This window comes from Octopus sinensis, linkage group LG18, assembly GCF_006345805.1.
Source record: "Octopus sinensis linkage group LG18, ASM634580v1, whole genome shotgun sequence".
Lineage (NCBI taxonomy): Eukaryota > Metazoa > Mollusca > Cephalopoda > Octopoda > Octopodidae > Octopus > Octopus sinensis.
The window spans coordinates 7490224-7514223 of record NC_043014.1 but is presented as its reverse complement, the minus strand read 5'-3'; the positions used below and the strand labels follow the sequence as shown (position 1 = coordinate 7514223).

The 24000-nt window shown below is 39.7% G+C and overlaps 1 protein-coding gene across 2 annotated transcripts in view; it reads left to right on the top strand.

Annotated features, from left to right (window-relative positions):
• The window catches only part of LOC115221589 (cystine/glutamate transporter-like), a 58534-nt gene that overhangs the window by 18511 nt on the left and 16023 nt on the right, over positions 1 to 24000 (top strand). Inside the window, exons 3-10 of one of the 2 annotated variants that reach the window (XM_036510701.1) lie at positions 2804 to 2929; positions 5328 to 5427; positions 6495 to 6539; positions 10736 to 10859; positions 14262 to 14365; positions 16657 to 16753; positions 18176 to 18325; positions 20070 to 20247. In XM_036510701.1, coding sequence (XP_036366594.1) covers positions 2804 to 2929; positions 5328 to 5427; positions 6495 to 6539; positions 10736 to 10859; positions 14262 to 14365; positions 16657 to 16753; positions 18176 to 18325; positions 20070 to 20247 — 924 coding nt within the window. The remainder of the gene's footprint in view (positions 1 to 2803; positions 2930 to 5327; positions 5428 to 6494; positions 6540 to 10735; positions 10860 to 14261; positions 14366 to 16656; positions 16754 to 18175; positions 18326 to 20069; positions 20248 to 24000) is intronic. The other variant, XM_036510702.1, reaches the window with a different exon arrangement.

Sequence of the window (24000 nt, the reverse complement as noted above, 5' to 3'; positions counted from 1 at the left end):
GTGTTTATGTCCCCGTTACTTAGCAGTTCGGCAAAAGAGACCGATAGAATAAGTACTGGGCTTACAAAAGAATAAGTCCCGGGGTCGAGTTGCTCGATTAAAGGCAGTGCTCCAGCATGGCAGCAGTCAAATGACTGAAACAAGTAAAAGAGTAAAAGAGAGAGTAAGATCTTTCTGTAGAATCCTGCGAATGGCCAGAGTCTAAACTAACACACTAGCAGCCCTTTCTGCTTCCGTATCTTTAATTTTGACCAAACGCTTTCAAGTTCAGTGAACGGTCATTCTGTTCAGTCTACTACGGCTAGACACACACACACACACACACACACTCTCTCTCCTTCCCCCCTCTTGCTCTCACTCCCTATCTTTCTCCTCCCCCCTCTCTAAATCCATCCATCTATCTACCTCTCTCTCTCTCTCTCTATCAATCTATCTATTTATCTATCTATCTATCTATCTATCTATCTATCAATCTATCTGTCTGTCTATCTATCTATCTATCTATATATATATATATATCCATCTATATCTATCTATCTATCTATCTATCAATCTATATATATATCTATCCATCTATATCTATCTATCTATCTATCTATCTATCTATCTATCTATCTATCTATATATCTGTCTGCCTATCTATCTATCTATCTATCTATCTATCTATCTATCTATCTATCCATCTCTCTATCTATCTATCTATCTCAATCTCTCCTACATTCCCCCTATTCGACTTCCCATAACAGTATTTCTTAACCTACATTTTTCACATCGATGACAAGTAAACATCGACCATTCCTTACACAATTCATACCAAGAACATCTTTCTCTCTAATTCTCTATCTTGCAATCCAAAACACCTTACATTTCTGATCCTCATATCACAAAACCCACTCATTTCTAGCTTTCAGCTTTCCTCCTTGCTAGTTAAACCTGACATCACACTTCCCTTCTAACTATTTCATATTGTTCCCTATTGCCCATTTTCTTCCATTTATTCCAAGCACTGTTTCTTAGCTTTTGTAGCCCTATTTTCCCAAATAATTCAACTATAATCTCACATTCTCCTTGGCTGGAATTTACACCATCAACAGATCTGGTTTTTAGCCCTCAGCAGGTTATCTTGTGTAGACTCCTTCTTTGCTCCTATGTTATGGGCTTACATCTCTTTCTCAGTAGCATTATCTGTGGAGGCGCAATGATCCAGTGGTTAGGGCAGCGGACTCATGGTTGGAGGATCGTGGTTTCGATTCCCAGACTGGGCGTTGTGTGTGTTTATTGAGCGAAAACACCTAAAGCTCCACGAGGCTCCGGCAGGGGGTGGTGGTGATCCCTGTTGTACTCTTTCGCTCCAACTTTCTCTCACTCTTTCTTCCTGTTTCTTGTCCCCGACTTCCTACGCAACCGCTGAGCCTGGATGTGCATTCATCCATCCGTCGATGGTCTCGGTGTCGGGGGTTGACCTGCTTTCTCTTCTGCGGGTCTTACAAATAGCAAAGGACCACACTTCGGACTTCTCCCACACTGGGACAAAGACCACTTCACTCAACAGCAACAGCAAGAGCAGGAGGTACAATGGCCCATAGTAGAAGACACTTGCCCAAGGTGCCACGCAGTGGGATTGAACCCAGAACTATGTGGTTGGTAAGCAAGTTACTTTACCATACAGCCACTCCTACGCCTATATATATATATATATATATAGATAGATAGATAGATAGATAGATAGATAGATAGATAGATAGATAGATAGATAGATAGATAGATTGATAGATATATGTATATAACAGAGTTTATGTGTGTGTCTGTGTGTGGTGCGTATGCTCCTTATGGATTCGAAAACTGAGTTGCTGATTTTGATGTATGAGATATCAAAAGATTCAGTAATCTTTTGGCTACCAAATGAAGTATGTTTTTGGCACAACAACTCTTTTTTACTACAAAAATAACCTCAAAAATTAGGTCAGGTTGCACAATTTTGAGGTCATTTTCAGGCAATATTTGGATTTGCTTCTAATCTACATTGCCAATCTTAATGTTTTCAGTGTCAAAAATGCAGCAATGTGCAAGGAATGTTATGAGTGCATTTGTGATGCACAGAACCGTATTTGTCAATGGAAAATGACCAAAAGAATGCTTTTTTGGAACAATTATTGGTACATTTTCTGACAATAATGGCCTTTGGCCCACATCTAAACTGCCAATGGGAACGTCTTCAGTATTCCTTGATTAAACAATGTCTTTGAAGTATTGTGATGCCATTTCTTTGCACAAAGCCCTATCTTTCAACAGAAAATTGGCTAATGAACCATGTTTCAGGCATAATTGCAATTGCTTCTGGCATTGCTACCAATTTTCTTGGTAGCAAACGGCTCAGGAATGACGAACAAGCATTCTCAGGAGTAAAGATTGCTTGCTGACATAACATGGCAGTCCTGGTTTAGGACGAATGTTGCTGTAATTTAGCCCCAGGAGACATTGTCTCCAGCTGGCTATATGACATGATCTGTGTCCTCATATTTTCGAACAAGGACTCAGCTGGAGACGATGTTTCCTGGGGCTAAATTACAGCAACATTCGTCCTAAACCAGGACTGCCGTTATGTTGGCAAACAACCTTTACTCCAAAATACTGTTGCTGAATGTCTCTCATTGTGAGATTTAAAAATAGTAATTTTCTAAGCATTCTCAGGTTTAAATTCAATAAAACACACACACACACACACACACACACAAATTAACATAATGCAACCATACCTGTACAAAATTATCCTTATATTCGAATTTTCTTATTCCATTTTCAGTATTACTGGCATTTCTCAATTGTTTCTGCAAGAAATTGGTATCCAAGATTCAAATCTACTTGTCAGCTACAAAGATTATTGCCCTTTTGGTAATAATTGCAGGTGGCGCTGTGAGAGCATATCAAGGTAAATATTATGAAACCTGTTTGTCAGCTGATTGTATCCAAGTGGTTGTAGGGATTGCATTTTTATGAATTAAGAAGGGAGAACGGAGAGATATTATAATTCTGGGGTATTTGTTTATTTGGGTTTTACATCTATTTTTCCATGCTGGCATGGGTTAGATGAATACATACTCTTGAGGCATTATTTTACGGCTGGGTGCCCTTCCTGTCACTAACCCTTTCAAGGAAAAGATTTTTATTTCATTCGTCTTTGTAAGTACAGAGCAGCTGGACGATTTGTTGAAAGGGAAATGACAGTGGATGGTACTGTCCATAGTTCAGTCATTCTTCATCAGAACATGGAATTTAAACATACACACACACACACACACACACACATGCACACATACATACACATGCGTGCAAGCACACATACATGCATTAAGCCAAGTGAAATCATAGTTGTGGCAGATACTGGTGTCACACAATTGGCACCTGTGGCACGGTGGCATATAAAAGCATCCATTACACTCTTGGAGTGGTTGGTGTTGGGAAGGGCATCCAATCATAGAAACCATGCCATATGTATGTATATATATATAGTGGGTTGTATATCTATATATATATATATATATATATACATATATATATATATATATCTATATATATATATATATATATAAAACAAATAAGAGAGTGGTCAATATATTGCTCACTCTAGCACCAGTTAATCCAAAAGGTTTCAACCACTGATACATGTTTCCCATGAAAGCCAGTACGACTGTTAGCTCACACGGACAGGGCAAGTAAAAATAACAAAAATACAGATTATTTTGGGACAATTGTTTCGCTATTAATGAATTAAATGTAATATTACTTACAAAAAAATCCATTTGTAGCTCGTCAGCCAAGACTATCTGGATGAAATCCACTCAATCCACTCAGTCGTACTGGCTTTCATGGGAAACATGTATCTTCGTGGTTGAAACCTTTTGGATTAACTGGTGCTAGAGTGAGCAATATATTGACCACTCTCTTATATTTGTTTTGTAAAAGTATTGTAATATGTTATAAAATATTATAATAATCCAGGTTTCTCGTAGCACTAGGCCACTTGGTGTTGAATAAATATACTATTAAATTAGTATCTAATTCTCTCACCCTTATTAATTAATTATTTATATATATATATATATATATATATATATATATATATACATATATATATATATACAAAGTTGCAATAATTAGGCGCCAACACAATAGCTTTGAAATTTAAATGATGTGGTTGTTTATCTTTAGAATGGCATTGTAGGTGAAGTGTGAGAGGCCAGATCTGGCCAGTTTGAACGCAAAACAGGTCAGATACTTGGGCTGGATTTGGCCAGTTTAAATACTAAAGGTTAAGGGATTGATCCCACCCATTTGCCCAATAAATATACTTCTAGGACAGCGAGCTGGCAGAATCGTTAGCACACCAGGCAAATTGCCTTGAAGTATTTCGTCTGCCATTACGTTCTGAGTTCAAATTCCACCAAGATCGACTTTGCCTTTCATCCTTTCGGGATCAATTAAGTAAGTACTAGTTACGCACTGGGGTCAATGTAATCGACTTAATCCCTTTGTCCGTCCTTGTTTGTCCCCTCTATGTTTAGCCCCTTGTGGGTAATAAATAGGTATTTTGTCTGTCGTTACATTCTGAATTCAAATTCCACTAAGGTCGACTTTGCCTTTCATCCTTTCGGGATCGATTAAGTAAGGACCAGTTACGCACTGGGGTCGATGTAATCAACTTAATCCCTTTGTCTGTCCTTGTTTGTCCCCTCTATGTTTATCCCCCTGTGGGCAATAAATAATATATTGTATATAAAGGTGGCCAGCTGGCAGAATCGTTAGCACGCCAGGCGAACTGCAAAGCGGTATTTCGTCTGCCAATACATTCTGAGTTCAAATCCAGCCAAAGTCGACTTTACCTTCCATCCTTTCGGGGTCGATTAATTAAATACCAGTTATACATTGGTGTCAACCTAATTAACTTCTTCGTCTGTCCTTGTTTGTCCCCTCTATGTTTAGCCCCCTGTGGGCAATCTTTATATATAAAACTAAAGTTGTGTGTGTGTGTGTCTGTCTACTCCCATTTAGATTCCTAACTACTCCCACATTTTGCGGTGCAGTTTAACCAAAACCGGGTATCTTATAGTCATGATTCATATCGAACCCTTCTGGGTATTAGCACGCATCTACGATGAGTCTACGATTAAAAAAAAAATTTACCATCATTTTTCCGCATTTTTAATGATTTTTGCTCGGGTTATATAAGGGAAGTAACTCTCTAAAAATGCTTATATTGTTATTTCCCTTACAAACCCGAGCAACGCCGGGCGATACTGCTAGTAAATAAATAAATCATATATTTTCAGGACATACAGAGAATATTGTACCAATCTTTGAGAATAGAATCACTGATCCAGGACCATTGGCGCTGTCCATATTATATTCCGTGTTTGCATTTGGAGGATGGTAAGGAATCACTACAAAGTTATTCTCCCAGAATATCTTGATTGTTCTCTGTATTTTGATGTTTGCATTTTAGCCTCTGTGTGTGTGTGTGTATGTGGTGGGGTGAATGTGTGTATGTTTGTTTGTATGAGTGTGTGTGATCCTGTGTGTTTGTGTATGTGATTGTTTGTGTGTATGTGTTTGTGTTTCTGTATATGTTTATATGAGTGTGTGTGTATATGTTTGTGTGTGCCCCTGTGTGTGTGTGTGTGTGTGTGTGTGTGTGTTTTTCTGAGTGTGTATGTTTGTGTGTGTGTGTTTGTGTATGTGTGTGTGAGAGAGAGACAGAGAGAGGGTGAGCTGGTGTATGTGTGAATGTATTTGACTATATTTGCGTTCAAGTAAGTGAAGTTGCATGGCCTAGTGGTTAGGTGTGTTGCACTCATGACCATGAAAGTGTGGTTTCAATTCCATCCCAGACCAGCCATGCTTTATGTTCTTGAGCAAAACCCTTCAATTCACATTGCCCCAGTCCACTAACCTGTAAATAGGTAACCCTGTGAGAGACTAGCCTTCTGATAAGGGGTCATGTTGGCTTGCTTGTCTAGCCAGCAGGCGGGGGGGTTGGCAGCAATCCAAAGCTAAGCTGATACAAAGTGCATTGTGACCAGCGATGTATAACAACACCTGATTGTCTGGTCAGTCATGAGAACACGTGATGTTAATTATGAATAATTTTTAATGGCAGATAAAGCTATAAATAATAACATGCAGAATCTTAGGTTAGAAGAAAAAAAGGCCTTTGGAGAGAAAAAAGTTGAAGGGCTGCCTGTAGGATGAGAACCCACATCTCCTATGCTCATGACAAATATGCTACCAGTATGCAGAAACTTGGATTAAAAGAAGAAAAAAAACCTTGGAGAGAAAAAAGGTTGAAGGGCTGCTTGTAGGATGAGAACCCACATCTTCTATGCTCGTGACAAACGTGCTACCATTCTGTTTGAGCATATTCATGTCTGTCTATGTTATTTAATATGATAATAGTGATGATGATGATGCTGATGATGATGATCTAATTGCCATTTCAGGCAGGTGGTTATGAGTCTGGTAGAAGAAATGGAAGACCCAGCCAAGTAAGTTTTTACCGAACTCAATGTCACCATCTCTACATTCCATTTTCTCTTTCATTTGTTTTATATATTTGTATTTCGGAATGGTCATTTTGCCAGTTTAGCCAATAAAAACACACGCTCTATATATTTGGTGTTATTTTGCTTCAGTGTTATTTATTTTTTACATTAATCTTAATCTTATTTCGGCCAGAGTTCTCTCGTCACACTCCTGTGACCGCATCAGTGGTCCTTTGTTTTCTTCTTTCTTATTTGTGTCTCTCCTTACTAACCGTCAGCCATTTTGTATTTCTATTGTATTTTTCGATTCAATTTATTATTATTATTACTAGTATTGTTGTTATACATACATACATACATACAAGCATATGTAATGATAATAATAAGTGGATGTAAACACATGAACAAAATAAGAATAAACAAAAACAAAATACAAATTACATGAACGTATATAAACAGAAGATACAAATATTACAGGCATCCCCCACATACACACACTAAATAAACATAGACGCACATAGAGATATAAGCATGCGCAAATGAAGACATACAATAGAAATACAAAAAGGCTTATGGTTAGTAAGGAGAGACACAAATAAGAAAGAAGAAAACAAAGGACCACTGATGAGGTCACAGGAGTGTGACGAAAGAACTCTGGCCGAAATAAGATTAAGATTAATGTAAAAAATAAATAACACTGAAGCAAAATAACACCAAATATATAGTGCGTGTGTTTTTATTGGCTAAACTGGCAAAATGACCATTCCGAAATACAACAATATCTGTTTCAACACATGACTTCACATAAAAAATCTTGCGCAACAAATATATAATTGTTTTATATTGTTTATTTTGTACCTTTTTGCATTGTTCCAGCTTGACACATCTACATTCTGCAAATTATACCTCATAATGCTTCACAGAAACTACCACACACGCACACACATGCACACACGCTCATACACACACACGGCTGATGACAGTACCTATTTCTTTACTACCCACAAGGGGCTAAACATAGAGGGGACAAACAAGGGCAAACATAGGTATTAAGTCGATTACATCGACCCCAGTGCGTAACTGGTACTTAATTTATCGACCCCGAAAGGATGAAAGGCAAAGTCGACCTTGGCGGAATTTGAACTCACAACGTAACGGCAGACGAAATACCGCTAAGCATTTCACCCGGCGTGCTAATGCTTCTGCCAGCTCGCCTGATTGGCACCCGTGCCGGTGGCATGTAAAAAGCACCATTCGAGCGTGGTCATTGCCAGTGCCGCCTGGCTGGCTCCTGTGCTGGCGGCACGTAAAAAGCGCCATTCAAACATGGTCAATGCCAGTACTGCCTGACTCACACCTGTGCTGGTGGCACGTAATAAGCACCATTCATGCGTGGCTGTTGCCAGTGCCACCTGACTGGCTCCAGTGCCAGTGGAACATAAAAACCACCATTCAAGTGCGGTCGATGCCAGTACTGCCTGACTGGCCCTCATGCCGATGGCCCATAAAAAGCACTCACTACACTCTCAGATTGGTTGGCATTATGAAGGGCATCCAGCTGTAGAAACTTTGCCAGATCAGGTTAGAGCCTGGTGCAGCCCTCTGGCTTGCCAGCCCACTCTCATACTGTTCAACTCATGCCATCATGGAAAGCAGACATTAACGATGATGATAATGATATATATATATATATATCATCATCATCATCATCTTTTAACGTCCATTGTCCATGCTGGCATGGGTTAGATGGTTTGACCAGGGCTGGCAAGCTGGAAGGCTGCACCAGGCTCCTGTCTGATCTGGCAGAGTTTCTACAGCTGGATGCCCTTCCTAACGCCAACCACTCCAAGAGTGTATTGGGTGCTTTTACGTGCCACTGGCACAGGTGCCATTTGCGTGACAGCAGTATCTGCCCCAACTGTGATTTTACTTGACTTGATGGGTCCTCTTCTCAAGCATGACACAAGGCCCAAGGTCTTGGTCATTCATCATTGCCTCTGTGAGGCCCAACATTCAAAAGGGTTTACTGTATATATACCATCATCATCATCATCAATAAATAAGTAACAACTGATGGACAGGAGTCAATTCATTACAACTGTTTCTAATGAATTGTTTAATTGCTTAATGAGTACACGATATCATTATATAAAAAAACATTTTCTTCAGATTAATACATGAATTTTACAATCAAAGACATTTAAAATAGTTTAAAATAATTTAAAATCCAAGGCAAATACGTATTCAGTAATTCTATGACTGGTCCCTGATGCAGAATTAGCTTAACCAAAATAATGTACATTCAAGCAGTTTAGTGAGAGGGGATTTCAAAAAATATAGCCTTAATAGGGATTAGTTGACTTGGTAGTGAGGACAAAGAGCAAGTGACCGTCCTGTGTCCGCTCCCAACAATAAAGAGAGAGGTGGCTCCATTTCTCTAAGATACAATTCAACTGGAGGTTTATGGTCAAAGACAAAAGGGGTCAGAATCAATGATCATGAATTCTTACCCTTTTCACATGCCTTTCTATGCATGTCACTGCTTCCACCCATATTATTGTGTTAGACTCTTAACCCTTTTGATACCAACCCGGTCAAAACTTCCCTCTGGTTCTTTAGTACAAATGTCTTCTTTTCAAAACTTTCTGAATTAAAATCTTCCACCAAACCTTAGTCACAATTTATGTTCCTAACACTAGCTTAATGATAAAAAAGTTATTTTACTAAATTCTTTGTTATTTAAAATAATTGAAAGAAACACAGAGCTTCTCAACAGAAATATGGTAACAAAAGGGGTAAAATATATATAATAGAGAAACAATTCTTAATCCTTTTGATACCAACCTGGTTGAAACCAGCTCTGGCTCTGTAGTACAAATGCCTTGTTTTTATAAGTTCTGAATTAAAATCTTCCACCAAACCTTAGTCACAATTTATGTTCCTAACACTAGCTTAATGATAACAAAGTTATTTTACTAAATTCTTTGTTATATTTAAAATAAATTGAAAGAAACACAACATCTCAACAGAAATACGGTAACGAAAGGGTTAAGGACATATTCATAATATTTAATTTGTTCAGTTTCTGGGATTTCATGGAGTTATTTTCATCTCCTGCACAATTCACTCACCCCATGTATTTTCTTTGCCAACCCCAAGGGACATGTCAATCGTTATATTTACTTGTTCTGTAGCTAGGATTTTGTGGGCCTGTTTTTGATTTCCACACAGCACACAGACCCCTAGTATTATTACCTTTGCAGGCCCTTAGGAGCATGTTATTAATTGTTGTCGCTGGGATTTTGTAAAGCTGTATTTGTCTTTCACATAGCTCATGCATCTCCCCACTCGGGACTACATTTGAGGTCCCCAACCCTTAAGGACCTGTCATTCATAATTTATATTTGTTCAGTTGCTGGGGCATTTTAGGGCTACTTTTGTCTCCCACACAATTCATGGACTTCACTCACCCAACAACCACCACCACCAACAACAACATGGAGGCACAAGGGCCCAATGGTTAGGGCAGCGGACTCACGGTTGGAGGATCGTGGTTTCGATTCCCAGACCGGGCGTTGTGTGTGTTTATTGAGCGTAAACACCTAAAGCTCCACGAGGCTCCGGCAGGGGGGTGGGGGTGGAGACCCCTGTTGTATACTTTTGCCCCAACTATTTCTCACTCTTTCTTCCTGTTTCTTGTCCTCCCCGGCTTCCTACGCAACCACTGAGCCTGGATGCGCATTCATCCATCCGTCGATGCTCTCGGTGTCGGGGCTTGACCTGCTTTCTCTTCTGTGGGTCTTACAAATAGCAAAGGACCACATTTTGGACTTCTCCCAAGAGGATGAAGACCACTTCGCTCAACAAACAAGCAAACAAACCACCACCACCAACAACAACACAACCTATGTCGGGCAATCCCCCCTAGGGGTATATTCATCATCATCCTTTAACATTTGTCTTCTATGCTGACATGGGTTGGACGGTTTGACAAGCGCTGGCCATGCAGAAGACTGCACCAGGCTACTGTCTCTGTTTCAGCACGGTCTTTATGTCTGGATGCCCTTCCTAACATTTATTCAGTTACTGGGGTTTTGTAGGGGTTATTTTTTGTTATCTGCTTTTAATCTTTTCTTTTCTTTTTTTGTTTCATTTATTTTTGTTTTGTGTTTTTTCTTTCAATCTAACCCCCATTCAAGGGACCTACCACGTGGTGTGACCATTACTTTTATTGTCACCATCACCAAATATATTCTCACACTTTTGGCCTACATGACACTCCTGACCAAACACGAAGTCCTCCAATCCAATGCTGTGGCACTTGTAAGTATTTCATAATTTCTGAGGGGTTTTTAGGGGTTTTTTCCACTCTTTTACTTGTTTCAGTCATTTGACTGCAGCCATGCTGGAGCACCACCTTTAATCGAGCAACCCGACCCTGGGTTTATTCTTTTTGTAAGCCCAGTACTTCTTCTATCAGTCTCTTTTGCCGAACCGCTAAGTAACGGGGACATAAACACACCAGCATCGGTTGTCAAGCAATGCTAGGGGGACAAACACAGACACACAAACACACACACGCATATATATATATATATACATATATACGACAGGCTTCTTTTCAGTTTCCGTCTACCAAATCCACTCACAAGGCTTTGGTCGGCCCAAGACTATAGTAGAAGACACTTGCCAAGGTGCCATGCACTGGGATTGAACCCGGAACCGTGTGGTTGGTTAGCAAGCTACTTACCACACAGCCACTCCTGCGCCTATTTCTTTATTTCTTTATTTATTTATTTTATTTTTTACTTCACCATTTTTAATCTTATTGCAAGAGACAAGGATATGCTAGCCAGTCAGATCTTGCTACAGAGCTTTGCCCTGGTCTGGCTTGCTTGTGGTGAGAGGTTAGGTGTGTGTTTTCTGTGGTGGCCTCAATTCTCTGCTTAATTTTTAATGCCAGACTGCTTATAACTAGAGGAAAGGGCATGACCTCCCCCAAGGACATTTGGGATGATGTTCTATCTTTGTAGCATGATCTCTTGCAAGCTGATTCATCAATAAATAGAACATACTGTAGTGTATTGAACTCCTAATAAATATAAAACAAATGCTGTATATTACAGAGATGTACTTGCATAGCAAGTGACCTGATCTGAGATCGTGTACTGAAACAAAAACAATTGCAGCGTGGAAGGTGGTTATAAGCCATTTAAAAACACACAAAAACTGTTAGATTCACTTCAACATTTAAATTTAATTTGTCAAAATATTTTCATTGCTTTGAGACTGTGACCTGATCGGAATTTTGTCAGTGAACAGGTCGCGGTCTCAAAGTGACGAAAATATTTTGACAAATTAAATTTAAATGTTGAAATGAATCTAACGGTTTTTGCGTGTTTTTAAATTTATTTTTTATATTTTATCTAGTTTCAGCTCATGAGCTGTGGCCATGCTGGGGCACCGCCATTTATATGCTATATATTGTTTAAATGTGAAGGCATGTGGTTTAGTGGTTAGGGCATTCGGCTCACGATTGTAAGGTCATGAGTTCAATTCCCGGCGATGTATTGTGTCTTGAGCAAGGCACTTTATTTCATGTTGCCCCAGTCCACTCATCTGGCAAAAATGTGTTGTACCTGTATTTCAAAGGGCCAGCCTTGTCACACTCTGTGTCACACTGAATCTCCCTGAGAACTTCGTTAAGGGTACACGTGTGTGTGGATTGCTCAGTCACTTGCATGTTAATTTCCGTTGATCGTATCAGCTGGGACCCTCGTCGTTGTAACCCATTTCTTTACTACCCACAAGGGGCTAAACTCAGAGAGGACAAACAAGAATAGACAAACGGATTAAGTCGATTATATCGACCCCAGTGCGTAACTGGTACTTATTTAATTGACCCCGAAAAGATGAAAGGCAAAGTCGACCTCAGTGGAATTTGAACTCAGAACGTAGCGGCAGACGAAATACCTATTTTTTTACTACTCACAAGGGGCTAAACACAGAGAGGACAACCAAGGACAGACAAACGGATTAAGTCAATTATATCAACCCCAGTACGTAGCTGGTACTTATTTAATCGACCCCGAAAGGATGAAAGGCAAAGTCGACCTCGGCGGAATTTGAACTCAGAACGTAGCAGCAGACAAAATACCTATTTCTTTACTACCCACAAGGGGCTAAACATAGAGGGGACAAACAAGGACAGACAAATGGATTAAGTCGATTACATCGACCCAAGTGCGTAACTGGTACTTATTTAATCGACCCCGAAAGGATGAAAGGCAAAGTCGACCTCGGCGGAATTTGAACTCAGAACGTAGCAGCAGACAAAATACCTATTTCTTTACTACCCACAAGGGGCTAAACATAGAGGGGACAAACAAGGACAGACAAATGGATTAAGTCGATTACATCGACCCCAGTGCGTAACTGGTACTTATTTAATTGACCCCGAAAGGATGAAAGGCAAAGTCGACCTCGGCGGAATTTGAACTCAGAACGTAGCGGCAGACGAAATACTGCTAAGAATTTCGCCTGGTGTGCTAACGTTGCTGCCAGCTCGCCGCCTTTTCGTCGTTGTAACCGGACGGAGTGCTCCTTTTTGTTTAAATAATTAAAAACTGCCAGTCCACATGGCATGAATGAGTTTTATGTGAACCCATCCGGTGTTTTTTCCTCGTATATATTGTAATTAAAATAAAGAGGGGCACACAGCTGATTCCACTGCTTCGGGACCACAGTTGATGTTGTTACCCCTTCTCATACATTCTGCTGGTGGTTCTGCTTCCACTATGGCAAGATAGAAATCTGCAGTTCATGGCTATTTGATCCTTGTTCTTATACAAATGCTTATCATCATCATCATCATCATCGTTTAATGTCCGCTTTCCCTGCTAGCATGGGTTGGACGATTTTGACTGAGGGCTGGCGAACCAGATGGTTGCACCAGGCTCCAATCTTGATTTGGCAGAATTTCTACAGTTGGATGCCCTTCCTAATGCCAACCACTCCAAGAATGTAGTGGGTGCTTTTTACGTGCCACCGGCATGAGGGCCAGTCAGGCGGCACTGGCAACGACCTCGCTCGAATCTTTTTACACATGCCACCGGCACAGATGCCAGTAAGGCGACGTTGGTAATGATCACGCTCGATTGGTGCCTCTTCACGTGCCACCGGCACAGAGGCCAGTTGGCTGCTCTGGCAACGATCACGCTCAGATGGTGCTCTTGGCACCCTTCTAGCACGGGCACAAATGCCAGTAAGGCGACGCTGGTAACGATCACGCTCGAATGGTGCCCCTTCACGTGCCACCAGCACAGAGCCAGTTGGCTGCACTGGCAACGATCACACTTGGATGGTGCTCTTGGCATCATACTAGCACGGGCACAAGTGCCAGTAAGGCGATGTTGGTAACGATCACGCTTGAATGGTGACCCTTCACGTGCCACCGGCACGGAGGCCAGTTGGCCGCTCTGGCAACAATCATGCTCAGATGGTGCTCTTGGCACCCTACTAGCACGCGCACAAGTGCCTGTAAGTCGACACTGGTAACGATCACACTTGAATGGTGCCCTTTTATGAGCCATAAACAAATCCCAAAGCTTGACATAATAATTGTATGGTCAATTCATGGTACTTAGAGAATGGGGTTCATATCCTAGGCATTGCAACAATGTTAATTTACAGTTAACCAACTCTCATTTATTTCATGTTTCTCAGCTGTACATCCAAAGACTATACCATCCTTTAACGATTATGATATCAGCCTGTGTTGCCTTCACATCAGTCGGAGCCTTGAATGCTTCTGTTATGGGACACTCAAGGTATGCAATCCACTTTCTTATTTCTCATTAAACCTATTCTTTTACTTGTTTCCATCATTTTACTGTGGCCATGCTGGAGCATCGCCTTAAGGGGTTTTTTTTTAGTTGAATGAATAGACCCTGGGGTTTATTTTTTTTAAAAGCCTAATACTTATTCTATCAGTATCTTTTGCTGAACAGGGCTTCTTTCAATTTTCAGCTTAATAATGGCAAAATTATTTTATTAAATTCCTTGTTATTTTCAAAATTAATTGCAACGAAAATGAGGTAGTTTTTGAGAAGCATTGTGAAGAATAATTTAAAGAATTACGGCGATGTACTTGCATAGCAAGTGACCTGATCTGAGATCGTGTGCTGAAACAAAAACAATTGCTGCATGGAATTTAAAAACACACAAAAACCGTTAGATTCACTTCAACATTTAAATTTAATTTGCCAAAATATTTTTGTCGCTTTGAGACCACAACCCGTTCACTGACAAAATTCTGTGCCTCATCTTTCCCAGATGCAGCACGGAATTTTGTCAAAGTGATGAAAATATTTTCGTCGAATTAAATTTAAATGTTGAAATGAATCTAACGGTTTTTGTGCATTTTTAAATGGCTTATAAACACCTTCCACGCTGCAATTGTAAATTTAAAGAATGTAATCGTGTAAAGCCGGAACAATGCAAGAAGATGTAAAGTAAACTTCAAATTGAAAAGGCAACAGGACAAAAGTGCAGCAGCTTCACCTTGCATTTCTATATTTTGTGGGTGAAGACTCTTTCATCAGGACATTTGGAAAAGACTCCTTCATCAGGACATTTGCAAAAATGTTTATTGCTCATAAGTGGGTGAGGTGGGGACAGAGGAGGAAGGAGGAAAGTGACATGAGTGGACTGCTGTTGCTATAGCAACTAGTCTGCTTCATGTAGTTCCTTCCTTTTGTTAATGGCTGGTTTCAATTTATTTGTTAAGGAGGGTTTTCGATATTTTGAGATTGCCCCTTTAGTATATCTCAGCAAAAATATGGTACCAAAAGAGTTAAAGTGATCTGAATGAAGGCCTTCTTCAGTCAAAATTCCATGTTAATTAATGTATCAAATACCAGCTTCATAATGACAATGTTATTTTACTAAATCCTTCATTTTAACCCTTTCGTTACTGTATTCATTTTGAGATGCTCTGCATTTCTTTCAATTACTTTAAATATAACGAAAAATTTAGTAGAATGACTTAGTTATCATTAAGCTAGTGATAGGAACATAAATTGTGACTAAGGTTTGGTGGAAGATTTTAATTCAGAACATTTGGAAACAAGACATTTGTACTACAGAGCCAGACCTGGTTTCAGCCGGGTTGGTATCAAAAGGATTAAGAATTGTTTCTCTATTATATATATTTTAACCCTTTTGTTACCATATTTCTGTTGAGATGCTCTGTGTTTCTTTCAATTAATTTTAAATATAACAAAGAATTTAGTAAAATAACTTAGTTATCATTCAGCTAGTGTTAGGAACATAAATTGTGACTAAGGTTTGGTAGAAGATTTTAATTCAAAACTTTTGAAAACAAAACATTTGTACTACAGGGCCAGAAGTGGTTTCAGCCAGGTTGGTATCAAAAGGATTAAGAATTGTTTCTCTATTATATATATTTCAAGCCTTTTGTTACCAAATTTCTGTTGAGATGCTCTGTGTTTCTTTCAATTAATTTTAAATATAACAAAGAATTTAGTAAAATAACTTTGTTATCATTAAGCTAGAGTAAGGAACATAAATTGTGACTAAGGTTTGGTGGAAGATTTTAATTCAGAACTTATGAAAACAAGACATTTGTACTCAGAGCCAAAGGTGGTTTCAGCCAGGTTGGTATCAAAAGGGTTAAGAATTGTTTCTCTATTACATATATTTTAACCTTTTTGTTACCATATTTCTGTTGAGATGCTCTGTGTTTCTTTCAATTAATTTTAATTATAACAAAGAATTTAGTAAAAGAACTTATCATTAAGTTAGTGTTAGGAACATAAATTGTGACTAAGGTTTGGTGGAAGATTTTAATTCAAAACTTATGAAAACAAAACATTTGTACAATAGAGCCAGAGGCAGTTTTGACCAGGTTGGTAATGAATGCGTTAAATAATAAATTGAAACAACAGGAATATATTTCAACAGAAATATGGTAACAAAAACATTGAAGTGATCTAAGTTTTACCAAACACATCAACGTTCATCTCTCATTTTATTTTCCCTAACGATGCTTCAATCTGTCAAATACCAACATCAGTTCCAATATCTTATCTTGTTTCAGGGTCCTATTTGCCGCTGCTCGTCACAAGGCTGCACCTCTTCTCTTTGGTATGTTACATATCAAATACCTGACGCCATGGCCCTCAATATGGGTGCTGGTAGGTTTCTGCTTTACTCTTTTACTCTTGTACTCTTTCACTTGTTTCAGTCATTTGACTGCGGCCGTGCTGGAGCACCGCGTTTAGTCGAGCAAATCGACCCTGGGACTTATTCTTTGTAAGCCCAGTACTTATTCTATCGGGCTCTTTTGCCGAACCTCTAAGTGACGTAGACGTAAACACACCAGCATCGGTTGTCAAGCAATGCTAGGGAGCAAACACAGACACAAAAACACACACACACATACATACATATATATATATATATATATATATATATATATACATACATATATATATATATATATACATATATACAACAGGCTTCTTTCAGCTTCCGTCTACCAAATCCACTCACAAGGCATTGGTCGGCTCGGGGCTATAGCAGAAGACACTTGCCCAAGATGCCACGCAGTGGGACTGAACCCGGAACCATGTGGTTGGTAAACAAGCTACTTACCACACAGCCACTCCTGTGCCTATATTTCATTGTAAACTCTTCAGTAATTTTTTTGAGTTTACTCATTTATTTTTTATTCATTGAAAAGTCCAAATCAAAAATCTTTGAGAAACCTTTACATATTTGTGAAGGTTGTCTGAGTGAAGAACCTTTGGGAAGCCTTCACAGGCTGGTAAAGGCTCTCCACATCAAAATCCTTTAGGAAATTTCCACAGATTGGTGAGAAATGTTAACATCAAAGTCCTTTGGGATACTTTTAAAGATTGGTGAGGGGTTTCCACACCAAAACCATCAGTCAAGAAGTCAAACCCTTGAGTGTTATTTGTTCCACCTGAGTTACACAGACAGTCCCTTGTGCGTGTGTGTGTGTGTGTGTGTGTGTGTGTACACATATGTGTGTGTATGTGTGTGTGCATGTGTGTGTGTGTGTGAATGTATGTGTGCATGTGAATGTATGTGTGAAGTGTTTGTATGCATGTGTCTGTGTGTCTTTGCATCTGTTTGTCCCCTACCACTTTGTTTGTCCCCTCTATGTTTAGCCCCTTGTGGGTAGTAAAGAAATAGGTATTTTGTCTGTCTTTACGTTCTGAGTTCAAATTCTGCCGAGGTCGACTTTGCCTTTCATCCTTTCAGAGTCGATAAATTAAGTACTAGTTGCGTACTGGGGTCGATGTAATCGACTTAATACCTATGTCTGTCCTTTTTTTGTCCTCTCTGTGTTTAGCCCCTTGTGGGTAGTAAAGAAATAAGTATTTCGTCTGTCTTTACGTTCTGAGTTCAAATTCTGCCGAGGTCGACTTTGCCTTTCATCCTTTCAGAGTCGATAAATTAAGTACCTGTTGCATATTGGGGTCGATCTAATCAACTGGCCCCCCTCCCCAAAATTTCAGGCCTTGTGCCTAGAGTAGAAAAGAATATTATATAAACTGTCCACTGTACTCTGATTGAATTTTTTTTTGCAGTGCGCTTGGTCATTGGTTGTATTATACAGTGGAGGAATGGACTTCCTGCTGGACCTGGTCAGTTTCATCTCCTGTTTGGTCGCACTGGTCATTGCAGTAGCCTTGATATACTACAAAATCAAACAGCCTAACGTGAAACGGCCCTACAAGGTGAGTACCACTTGATCGTTCAGTGCTGATGAGGTACGAGGGAGGCGGGGCTAGATGTGGTTGCTAAGTCTGCTAGAAATATCAGTCAAATCTCCACCAATACTAAAAAGGAAGGACACATTAGGTAACATAGTCCTAGGCGCAGGAGTGGCTGTGTGGTAAGTAGCTTGCCTACCAACCCCATGGTTCCGGGATCAGTCCCACTGCGTGGTATCTTGGGCAAGTGTCTTCTGCTATAGCCCCGGGCCGACCAATGCCTTGTGAGTGCATTTGGTAGACGGAAACTGAAAAGAAGCCTGTTGTATATATGTATATATATATGTGTGTGCGTGTATGTTTGTGTGTCTGTGTTTGTCCCCCTAGCATTGCTTGACAACCGATGCTGGTGTGTTTACGTACCCGTCACTTGGCGGTTCAGCAAAAGATACCGATAGAATAAGTACTGGGCGTACAAAGAATAAGTCCCGGGGTCGATTTGCTCGACTAAAGGCGGTGCTCCAGCATGGCCGCAGTCAAATGACTGAAACAAGTAAAAGAGAGAAAGAATAGCTGAATAAAACTAAGAGGGGATGGCCACATCATCATCGTCTCATCATTTAATGCTTGTTTTCTATGCTGGCATGAGTTGGATGGCTTGAGGGGAAATGACAGGGCTAGAAGTCATACCCTATTCCATAGCCTTGGCTTGGTTTCTACAGCCAGATGCCTTTCTTAATGTCACCCACTTTGCAGAGTGAACTGGGTGCTTTTTATGTGGCACCAACACCCAGATCAATGCTTTCTTATGCTATACCTTGGTTTCAGAATCTCAGTTCTGTTGTGGTGGGCAGGTCTTCTTGAGGACAGCAAAGCACCACATATCTTGGTCCTCTGTCATGATTATTGATTTGCTAGAAATAGCAGTCAAGTCTCCATCAGCTGTCCTGAAAAACAGAAAGAAAAGAGAGGGATACAGTAAATGACAGAGATCTAAATATACTATAGCTGAATAGAGCAGAGTCGATGGTTACAGAACATATACTCTTTACTCTCTCTCTTTTACTCTTTTACTTGTTTCAGTCATTTGACTGCAGCCATGCTGGAGCACCGCCTTTAGTCGAGCAAATCGACCCCGGGACTTATTCTTTGTAAGCCCAGTACTTATTCTATCGGTCTCTTTTCCCGAACCACTAAGTGACGGGTACGTAAACACACCAGCATCGGTTGTCAAGCAATGCTAGGGAGACAAACACACACACACAAACACACATACACATATATATATACATATATACGACGGGCTTCTTTCAGTTTCCGTCTACCAAATTCACTCACAAGGCATTGGTTGGCCCGGGGCTATAGCAGAAGACACTTGTCCAAGATGCCACGCAGTGGGACTGAACCCGGAACCATGTAGTTGGTAAGCAAGCTACTTACCACACAGCCACTCAGCGCCTATATATATATATATATATATATATACGACGGGCTTCTTTTCAGTTTCCGTCTACCAAATCTACTCACAAGGCATTGGTCTGCCTGGGGCTATAGAAGAAGACACTTGCCCAAGATGCCACGCAGTGGGACTGAACCCAGAACCATGTGGTTGGTTAGCAAGCTACTTACCACACAGCCACTCCTGCGCCTATATATATATTGGTAAAAACGTTAAGATGACAAAAGAAAGAAAGAGATCTCAAAGACCCAATCATCTCATTCTATTTAGAAACAGCTTTTACAATATTTCTTTTATAATATTTTCCAGGTCCCCATGTGGATGCCAGTCTCCCACGCTTTATTCTTCAGCGCTGTCCTTGCTCTGGGAATTTACCAAAAACCAAACCAAATGTTAGCTGGCGTCGTAATTTCATTGCTCGGGTATCCTATATATCTTCTTGGAATCTGCTGGCAACCAAAACCCAGGGCTTTCACCAAAAAAATGGGTAACTGCAAAATTATTTTCCGTAAATCTTCAAATTCTTAAAGAAGAAACTATGCTTTCTTTTTTTTTTCAATTTTTAAATGTCTTCATTTTTCATGTACTTGAAGACGTGTGAAATAACTGACTTCTTCAGTTCTATATTTAAGAGATACTTTTTACTCTTTTACTTGTTTCAGTCATTTGACTGCGGCCATGCTGGAGCACCGCCTTTAATCGAGCAAATCGACCCCAAATCTTATTCTTTGTAAGCCCAGTACTTATTCTATCGGTCTCTTTTGCCGAACCACTAAGTTACGGGGACATAAACACACCAGCATCAGTTGTCAAGCACACATATATATATATATATATATATATATATATATATAATATATATATATATATATATATATATATATTATATATACGACGGGCTTCTTTCAGTTTCCATCTACCAAATCCACTCACAAGGCTTTGGTTGGCCCGAGGCTATAGTAGAAGACACTTGCCCAAGGTGCCACACAGTGGGACTGAACCCGGAACCAAGTGGTTGGTAAGCAAGCTACTTACCACACAGCCACTCCTGATGTATATTATTTACACGGGCATATGGCGTAGTGGTTAAGAGTGCAGGCTACTAATCCCAAGATTCCGAGTTTCATTCCAGGCAGTGACCTGAATAATAATAATAATAATAATAATAATAATAATCTGTGTATATAAAGCTGAAGTTGTCTGTGTATGGCAAGTTTGGTAGCCTTCAACTAACACTATCTCCTGTGAGACCCTACATTGCAAGTTGACCAAAATTGAGAGTATGATAGAAGAAGGCTTGTTCTTCCTTCAAATTGGACCATGTTAACACCAAAAATTATTTACATCAAAAAGGTGCTTTTCTATGAAGATCTGTATTTTTTACGATTTTTTGACTGCTGTGTTGCCATTTTTCGGTGTATTTCAACCAGAAAAATGTCTACTTAAAGAGAATAACAAGCTACATAATGCAAAATTTTTACTTTTCAAAATGAGAACCCAGGTTCGAAATTTCCCCAAGATACCTGATGAAGGCTGGTGGGTATATCAGCTGGCGGCGAGCTGGCAGAAACGTTAGCACGTCGGGCAAAATGCTTAGCGGTATTTTGGCTGCTGTTACGTTGTGAGTTCAAATTCCGCCGAGGTCGACTTTGCCTTTCATCCTTTCGGGGTCGATAAATTAAGTACCAGTTACGCACTGGGGTCGATGTAATCGACTTAATACCTATGTCTGTCCTTGTTTGTCTCCTCTATGTTTAGCCCCTTGTGGGTAATAAAGAAACAGGTATATCAGCTGAAATGTTGTTTTAACAACAAACAAGATGAGGACAAATATCCGTCAAAATGTAAATAATGTAAATAATAAAAATGATTTCTTATTTGAAAAACAGGTAAGTGTTGGTGACAGTAAGAGCATTTGGTTGTAAAAGAATGCTTTAGTAGTATACTTGTGTAGCAGATGCTAGGTAAGAAATGAATATGAATATATGTATGTCTGTGCATGATCGACAGAGTGTAAGTATGTTGAAAGAAAAGTTAAGCAGGAGTGGCTGTGTGGTAAGTAGCTTGTTTACCAACCACATGGTTCCGGGTTCAGTCCCACTGCGTGGCACCTTGGGCAAGTGTCTTCTAATATAGCCTCGGGCCGACCAAAGCCTTGTGAGTTGATTTGGTAGACGGAAACTGAAAGAAGCCTGTCGTATATATGTATATATGTATGCGTGTGTGTGTTTGTGTGTCTGTGTTTGTCCCCCTAGCATTGCTTGACAACCGATGCTGGTGTGTTTATGTCCCCGTTACTTAGCGGTTCGGCAAAAGAAACCGATAGAAGAAGTACTGGGCTTACAAAAGAATAAGTCCTGGGGTCGATTTGCTCGACTAAAGGCGGGCTTCCCAGACCCCGGTTGAACCGTCCAACCCATGCTAGCATGGAAAACGGACGCTAAATGATGATGATGATGATGATGATGTGTGTGTGTGTGAGTGTAAATATTTATATAATTATATATATATATATATGTGTGTGTGTGTCTGTGTATGTCTATATGTATATATATCTGCACGCATATTATAATTAACAGGGACGTTAGCTGGTGATGGTCATGGTTTATGCAAATCTTTTGTGCCTATAAAAGTGTGTATATCTGATTATTTATCAGTCTGTGTGTCTGTCTATTTATCTACCTCAGGTTGTCTGTCTCTAATACCCCCCCCCCAGCCCCATAAAAAAATAACACACTCTATAAAGCATTCCAGAAACATCATGTCTTCAGAACCTCTACCGCACCCCATCCCACTCTATTCCACCCCCTCCCATACAATTCCTCATCTTCATCATCTGCTCTTCAAAAAAAAAAATTAAAAAAAGACCCACTTCAAAGGAACCAAGCATTCGTTCGTATTAATGGGATATTAAACAACGAATATATGCACTCTGGAGAATTGTTACACTTATTCACATGTGCATCAGTGCATATCATCATCATCATCATCGTTTAACGTCCGTTTTCCATGCTAGCATGGGTAGGACGGTTCAACTGGGGTCTGGGAAGCCGGAAGGCTCCACCAGGCCCAGTCTGATCTGGCAATGTTTCTACAGTGTGCAGATATATATATATAATATATATAGCAATTAAGGATAAAATCTTAATAAGAAATTATCAGGTAGTTAGCGTGAAAAACCTCATAAGAGAAAAAAATCTGAAAATTTTTTCACTTGAAAATATTTATTTATATTATATAGAGGGCATTATTACACATAAATGCCACACGCTAGGAGGTACTTTTAAAGTCATTACTACCAAAAATAAACGAATCGTACCGAATACAGCTGTCTTGCTTCAAGAGCTGTATTCGGTACGATTCGTTTATTTTTGGTAGTAATGACTTTGAAAGTCCCTCCTAGCGTGTGTGGCATTTATGTGTAATAATGCCCTCTATATAATATAAATATATATATATATATATATATATATATATATATATATATATATATAGATAGATAGATAGATAGATAGATAGATAGATAGATAGATAGATAGATAGATAGATAGATAAAACTTACTTCATAACGCCAACCACTCCAAGAGTGTATTGGGTGCTTTTACGTGCCACTGGCACAGGTGCCATTCGCGTGACACCAGTATCTGCCCCAACTGTGATTTTACTTGGCTTGATGGGTCCTCTTCTCAAGCATGACACAAGGCCAAAGGTCTTGGTCATTCATCATTGCCTCTGTGAGGCCCAACATTCAAAAGGGTTTACTGTATATATACCATCATCATCATCATCAATAAATAAGTAACAAGGCTGCACCAGGCTCCAGTCTGATCTGGCAATGTTTCTACAGCTGGATGCCTTCCTAACGCCAACCACTCCATGAGTGTAGTGGGTGCCACCGGTACAGGGGCTAGGCGAGGCTGACAACGGCTACGTTCGGAAGGTTCACTTACATGCCACCAGCACTGGTATCACAGCTTACAATTTCCATTGTAGATATATATATACACACACACATACATACATACATACATATATATGTGTGTGTGTATATATATATATATATTATATGTATGTATGTATGTATGTTTTGTATGTATGTATGTATGTATAAGTGTAGCTGTGTGGTAAAAGTTTACTTCCCAACAACACAGTTCAGGGTTCAGTCCCACTGCATGGCACCTCAGGCATGTAGCTTCTACTATAGCCTTGGGCCAGCCAAAGGCTCATGAGTGGATTTGGT